At 46.7% G+C, this 7,874-nt stretch overlaps 1 protein-coding gene across 1 annotated transcript; it reads left to right on the plus strand.

Annotated features, from left to right (window-relative positions):
* Positions 1 to 355: 355 nt before the first annotated feature.
* On the plus strand, positions 356 to 7,846 carry MELLADRAFT_67145 (uncharacterized protein; the record flags this gene model as incomplete). Its single annotated transcript, XM_007415311.1, has 10 exons — positions 356 to 899; positions 970 to 1,520; positions 1,581 to 3,237; positions 3,282 to 5,345; positions 5,411 to 5,458; positions 5,540 to 5,584; positions 5,655 to 6,383; positions 6,453 to 6,658; positions 6,733 to 7,779; positions 7,802 to 7,846. 10 exons carry the CDS (start codon positions 356 to 358, stop codon positions 7,844 to 7,846), a joined length of 6,936 nt encoding a protein of 2,311 aa, XP_007415373.1.
* Positions 7,847 to 7,874: the final 28 nt, after the last annotated feature.

Raw genomic sequence — 7,874 nt, forward strand, 5'->3', positions numbered from 1 at the left:
ATCATCTGCCCCTCATCAGCACCATCGCACCCCTCGTTCATCTCATGCTCAATTTGAACAAGACTTGTCACCCATCCAGCGAGACTCAAGACTGCCTTCACAAGAATATGCTCAATATCCACCATCTCATTCTCAATCTCATCCCCAACTCCAAGAGAATAACCGAACTCGATATTTTCAGGAACAAGAGCGCATCTCACCTCACGATCCAAGGACGGACGCTCTTCGCCATCAATCTAGATCTCAACCACATAATTCCCCGAGACAGCAACTCAGTTCAACTCAACCAATCCACCCAGCATCAGCCTATGTCCCCCCATCCCAACACACTTCCACCCAACGTCATCATTTACAAATGCATTATCAAACTCAGCAAGACATTCTTCGACAACAGAATGAACAATCTCATCAGTCTCACCCATCTCGCCCAGTCTCTGCATCTCAATCACACCCTCGCTCGGCCAGTATGACACAACAATCAGAATTGCCATCACCTGAGAATCGCCGTCAGTCTGAAGCAGCACAGAAGCACGCTGATATCATTCGACGTCAGGGTGAACTTCAACAAACTTATGAGGCTCAACAGCATCGTCTTAATCCTGCTTACGCACCTCAAGAACCAGCTCCGTTCACTGATCCTGGGCGTCGTCACAGTTCGTACAATCAAATCAACTCCCACGAGCCGCCTCCACGCCCCATTCAAAAACCTTATGATCGCTCACATCCATCATCATCCCAACTATCTCACATGATCACTCAAGAGTTGACACAATCCCAAGCTGAGTTCTCCCCACAAATTGTCCGTAGCCAATCACAATATCATCAATTCGAAGCAACATCTCCCTATCATCCACATCCACCTCCATCCTCTCACGCCTTTCGGCAGGATCACCGGAGCCGTAAGTATTCCGTGGGCTCTCATGTCATGTATTCATTCTCTGATGTTTTTTAACGGTTCGTGTTCTACAGCGCTTGCCTCGCCTCAGCTCAATCACGTCTCTCGACAACTTCCTCCACCCCACTCTCCATCGGATTACCCTCAACGACCTACATCGGTGGACGTTCGCCATACTCTTTCTCCCGTTTATTCTCCTGAGCCTGAAACCGAGCACCCGGCCTCACAGCCACTCCGACCATCTCCACCACACTCTGTGCCAGCAATTGACGTTAAACCCTCGCTTTCGGGTCATATCCAGAACCCTTCTTCAGAACTTCCCAGTGGTGGCCATGCACCAGCCTCGCATTATCGCCTTTGTCCTACTGATCGAAACCGGGTAGAAGAATCAAATCTCAATGCAGATTCATCCGTTCCTCGCCCTTCCTCATCCAGAAGAAAATCTGAAGAAGATGATGGGCCAGAAACCTCCGCATCACCAGAACAACAGTCAAGCACCGAAAGCTTTGACGATGGTGTGATTCGTTGCATTTGCTCAGTGACGACAGATGATGGTTTTACTATACAATGTGAAACCTGCGAGGTATGGCAACACGCAGTGTGTGTAGGCATCCCTTTCGAAGAGGTAAGTTTTACTTTTTCTATATTTGATGTCGTATCTTATATCTCTATTCATCATGCATAGGTCCCGGAGCACTACTTCTGCGATCAGTGCGAGCCTTCTCTGGATCGCCGGAAAGAACTGGCTGGTATGGCCCATCGGGCTGAACGCCTGCAGCGAGAGCGGATCATTCGAGAGGCCTCCAATCGTTCCCGGGGCTCTCAAGTCACTGTCAATGACGACGACACCATCAACGAGCGATATTACCGAACAACCGTATTCGAGAACGCAACAGTGGTTGCCTCCCCAATTATCAGTGCGGTGGTCATGAGCCGAGCACCAAGTAGTACATCTGTCAGCGATTCGCGAGCAGAACTCGCCACATCTATCAACTCACATAGTTCTAGTACCAAAAATAAAGCTAAAGATTCACAACATCTGAACACAAATGAAAAGACAGCTCAAAGTACTTCACGCAAGACTAGCAAGAGTCATCCGACCATCCCCCTAACCTCGGCTGGCATTACTTCACTACCTGCGCAACCGGCGCCTGGAACTGAGACAAATCTCAATACTCTGGGCCTATGTGGCCTCATGGAAAATGCTTCAAAGGACACTATGCTGGCACCTCGGGAGATCCCCGCTCGAAAGCCTGGCCGAAGGTCCACCAAATCCAACCAGTCTCGACCTCAAGTCTCCAAGGCTACATTGGAGCCCATTTCTATCTCGAATGCAAATAGTCTCGGTAATGGGGTAGATTATGATAACCCACTTCCTAGTGGATCGGTGTCCAATCAAGTTGATTTAGATGAAAGGTATGAAGCATGGCGACATGAATTTACGCCAACTGCGAAAGATCGTTATTTCGATACCGATGTGAAGAGTCTGATCAGCCAACTTGTCGCTCAACACATGTCATCTCATCGCAACTCGTTGCATGATGCTACCCTAGAGCCTGAGGGAAGCGATCACTTTGCTACGAGTGAGGACACTGCATCTCCCGAAGTCAGTAGAACGGGGACGGAATTCGTCTCTGAACTTTACCCACCAGAGTCCAACGTACCACCATCTGCTCCCAACACTTTTCCCAAGTCAGCCGAACCCAACCATAAAGGATCTCGAGCTAACCACCATGCCTTTGACCAGTCTCATTTTATGCCAGTAACCATGCCTGAGTTACCCTCACCATTGAAACTTAACGTCAAGATCATAACACTAGCCTCGACCAACTTTGCTCCAACATTTGCTACGAATCCTTTTTATCCGACATTTGCGGCCACTGCTGCAACTACCAGCACGTCAGCTTTACCTCGCTTGATCACACATGGCGTCTTCTCAACTCATCCGATTGCCAGAGGAACTTTCATCGGTTGTCTCAAAGGCTCTATCACAACTTTCAAGAAATACACGTCAGATCTTTGCAATCAGTATTCGAATATAGGGTGCAACAAACCACATGTGAAGTTCTTCAAGTCAACTCGATCGGATTCTATGGCGGCTACTCCTAATGATGGTTTAGTGATCGATAGTCGACAGTATGGCAATGAAAATCGATTCATCCGGAGCGGTTGTCATCCCAATGCGTTTATCAATATCATCCTGACCCCTCATCCTTCAGTATCAGAAGAAAACCGCTCCAGCTCGAATACGCCATCCAATCGTTCACCCTCACAGCATTCGGATCATCATGTTGATAAGGTAGAGATGGCTGACGGACGCGATTTAATACCTGAAATACTAGGTTAATAGTTTCATGTCTCTCTCCTCTGCTCTACACCTTTACAGAACTAACCTTAGTGTGTGGTTGTCATTCAGATCACGACTTGCATTTACCCTGGGAAGTCACTTTTGGGGTGTTCGCAGCAGCTGATATTTCAAGACGGGAAGAGATCGTTTTGCCTTGGGATTGGGACGATCATCATACAATTCACCTTCTTCCTAGATTGTTGAATCATTCCAATACATTCGAAAGCCAATTACAATCATCACCACAGCGATCACCCATCAGCACTGCATCACACTTTTTACCCTGGTCCAGTTCCGATCTGAAGATTTTGAGTTCGAAGATGGCCTCGATCACACTTACCTTGTTTGGATTAACGATCTGTGGTTGTGAGAAAAAAAGAAGCTGTGCACTCAATTTGATGTGGAAGATTGGTTGCTTGAGTGCTGGCCTACCTATCTTTCCAGTTCGATCTGAAGTTGAAGAACAACAACGATCGTCAAGTTTACTGAGCATGTCAAACTTGAAGGAAAAGTCAGAACCGTACACGTTTGAAGAGAAACTAAGGATTGTACTTAACTCTTTCCTTGAACAACCCAATCAGAATGGTGTCACAAACAAATCTGGAAGGTTATTGCAACCCTATCCTTCGTTCACAAATTATAACTTCAACGTCACTCATCCGAATCGGATCAAGAAACACAAGATTGATCTAGGCCCACTGCTTGGTCTCAAAAGGAATTGGTGGAACTTTCAACCTTCAATTCAAGAGCAGGGATTGGGGATCGATTTGGCAATCACTGAGAAAGGTAACAAACGTGCTAGGAGCGGTAGTGATAATTCAATCCCAGCTATCAGTAAGCTAAGAAGAGTTAGTGATACGATTAGTGACCGGCGTTCGGTCGATGATAACAATGGCAGCAACAATCAAACCGAAGATCGAGTTCTTGAACCGGAAGATGAGGTGGTCGCAAGTGATATGGTTAGATCTCAAGAAATGATTGCAGGTTCTCCTCCACCGGCACTACCTCCGGAATCGAAAGGTGACCTTGATGAGGAACAAGCAACATCACACTCACCAATCCTTCGGCTAACTCCAACACCGGCGCCACCATCACCCCAAGAGGATCCGACTCAACTCCGAGTAGAAGATGATCGTCTGCAGTCAACCGAAATCAGCTCAGATCAGCCAGTCAAAGAGGAGATCATCGATGATGATGTAGTCATGGCCCTAGCGGAACAAGAACCGGTAGAAAGCGTAGTCGATAGACATGGCGAGCCCGATCCTGTAGATACTGATGGGATGGACTTGACTATTTCCGTGACCGACAGCTTGAATCCTGTGTTAGCCAACGGGGACCTGAACGTCGATCAAGAAGTCGATGTGACTGAAAAAGTCGAAGGGCGCGATATCATCATGGATGAGGCCCCAGCATCAGGTTTGCCATTGCCAATGGAAGATCTCGCCTCGGCAGCTCCTATCGATCCTTCTCCCATCGATCCCTCTCCAATGCCACAGCCACCGTCGCCAGCGATGATCGTGGATGATGATGATGGAGAGAATCTGACTGGTGTGGTTCAGGAGTCATCACGTGAAAGCCCTCAAGTAGGTAAACAAAATGGACATGCCCACTCGTCAGAAGTAAAAGTAGAAGACGAGGAAGAGGAGGACATTGTGTTTGATCAAGCCAGCTCAGAAGTTGAAGTATGCATAGCTTCAGATGCCTCAACAATTGTCTTGGGCTCAAGTGATGAAGATTTGTTATCGTTGAGTAAGGGAAAACGTCCGAAGCCACCCAAAGTGATCGCTAACAAACCATCTCCACCAAGTCGTGTAGTTGTTGAACCCAAGATCATCCATCCCCCAGTAAAAAGAAGAAAAGGAAGAGTAATCCTTTCTTCCGCATCTTCTTCCTCGCCAACTGACGATAAAAACACGAAAGATACAAATACCAATTCCCATAGCGCTCCCAGGATCTCCTCGACACCCTCTTCTTCTTCTATGTCAAATCAATCGGGAGATGAAGACGATGATGATAATAAGTCACACATCAATATCGGATCACGCACGACAAAATCCACTTCAGTGTCAAATCCATCAAACATCACCGGTGATTCGTCTGGTAGTAAGTTATCGCGTGATCTGCTTGGGTGTGATTATAGCTGATTGTTTTGATTGACCATTTGTTAGAAATCAATGACGCTCCAGCTCACGAAGATGTGTCGATGTCTGGTATCGGTAAGCAACAGAACATATCCATTCATCAATATATAGTTCACATCTGTTGAGCAGCTTTTTTTGTAACTTTTTCCGCACCAGAATCTGATATACCCATACCAACCGATCTTTCAACATTTGTTGCTGGTGAGTGACTGTACTTGATCGATAAATCTTTGATGAGCATTGCTGATCCGATTGGGGGTCTTTTCTCTAGAGGCTGTCCCTCGGAAGGTAGATCAACCTTTGGTGTCACCGAAATCCGAAGCAGCCCCAGTGCCAGTATCAAAACCAGGACCCATGCAACTGACGCCACAACCACTATCAGCACCGCAACCAGAACCTGTGCCAGTGCCAGTGCCCACGGAAGATTCAGAGCCGGCGCAAAATCCGGTGCCCCAACTGGAACCAGAAGAGCCCAAACTGGAACCGACATTTGTTCCGAAGCCACCTCCACCCAAGCGCATTAGTCTCAAAGATTACAGATCACGAAGAGTACAAGAGCCTTTGAGCAATAGCAACCGAACGGTAACTAGTCCAATCTTGAAATTCTCAAAACCGAATGAGATTGATTCTACACGTCGAAAGCTTTCACAGCCACCTCCACCACCTCTTTCTAGTCTACCACCTCTTTTACCACATAATCAACCCAATCAACCACTCTTACCACTTTCACCTCGAAAACTTGAATTAGTTGCATCTGTTCTCAAAAAGGATGATAGGATGAGAGAAGAAGAAAAAGTTGAAGAACACAAAGAGGAAAAGACGACATTGGTGGACACGATTGTATCAACAACAGTGGAAGAGGCGCCTTCGATGGAAGTCGATGTACCAAACGAGGTGAAATCAACGCCTTTGATGGAAATGATTCAAAAATCGCTTGAAGCACCGGAACTCGGTGTCAATGATAGTACGAGTCAATTGGAAAAGGAGGAGAAGAAACCAAGTATGTCTTTTTGTCGCTGGTTCGTTTGATCAGAGGCCACAAACTAATGAAATCATTTCCTTCCGACAGCCGATTTAATCACGAGTGAGAATCTTTCAAAGGCTGTAGCTGAAGTCCCTCATGACATTGCACTCTTAGAAGATGACTTGGATGGGAGTACAATTGAGAACATGTCGATATCCGGTTCTTATGAAGAAGAAGAAGGAGAATATCGAGAGTTTGAAGCGTTCCAAGATGGACACTCTTTGTCAAATGAGGCTGTAGCCATTCACCATGTAAGTTTCGGTTTGACAAACATTTCAAATTTGGGGTCATGTCCGATACTAATTGACATGTACAACCCCATCAGGCTCAATCTGAGGAGGCCAATCATCTCAGCACTGGAAAACATGAACCAGTCGAAGAAGCGGGTTCAACGTCAAATGAGTCAAATCATCTACCGGTCGATCAGCCAACAATGAGTGATCGGCTTTTAGAATCTCCGGAACAATTCTCAATCCCGCTTGAGCCAATTCAAGACTCAGTAGCCAAGGCAGAACCGGAACCAGAGGTCCCTACTCGAGCTGAAGCACGCCGTCCTAGACTTTCACTTGCAGCATACCGACTACGTTTAGCCGAATCTCGACCCTCGAGTTCAGAAACTCAATCTATCACTGATCAACAACAATCGCAAGCGATGGATATCGACTCAGAGAGTCCTTCTGAAGTACGAGCACAACAAACTTCACCTTTGCGCAAGCTGGTGCAAGTCTCCGAGTTGAAGGATGATCAGCCGCGTAAAATGATGACTGATGAGCCGGAAATTATGGACATTGATCAGAAGCATCATGATGATCATGAAGCAGAAAAGGTTCCCCTCCTGGTTCCTGCTCCTGCCGCCGTATTGCATAGTGTATCAGATGAAACACAGCTGAAGGACAACAAAGCGGTTTCGGGTGAGTCTGCTGAACCAAAAGTTGAACAGCTGAGGAAGAACTCGATGTACTTCCCACCCTTCTCGCCATCTCTACTTATGGGAGGTGCTGGTTTATCGCAATCGCCCGCTCCGCCCTCTTCTCCTCAACCTGGTGAAATTGATGTGACCAAAGCTGTGGGTAGGAAGACGGTAGTATCTTCTTCCCCTTTCCGGCGCTCTCGAAGTCGTACTCCTCCCGAACCTTATCCAGCTTCACCATCAGCTGAAGTTTCAACACAGTCTGAGATCCCTACAAATCACTTGAACGCTGAAATTACCACTAGTCAATCTCGAGGATCCTCACTTCCATTAGTTCTTCCAAACACAACCTCCACTGCCAAAGTCAAAGAAGAAGAAGAAGACACATCAGAGGGAGAAATCGATCCAAGAAAACAAAACTTTCGCACTGCAGAGACTGAATCACCAAAGGGTTTTAAAAAGGTTTTATCGCCCACAACGTCAGCTTTTTCACAACTTCCTTCTGGCCCTCGAAATGGAGAGAGTATGAATTCAAAAACGACCAATCATCATCAGTG

The sequence above is a fragment of the Melampsora larici-populina genome (assembly GCF_000204055.1).
Source record: "Melampsora larici-populina 98AG31 unplaced genomic scaffold MELLAscaffold_50, whole genome shotgun sequence".
Taxonomy (NCBI): Eukaryota; Fungi; Basidiomycota; class Pucciniomycetes; order Pucciniales; family Melampsoraceae; genus Melampsora; species Melampsora laricis-populina.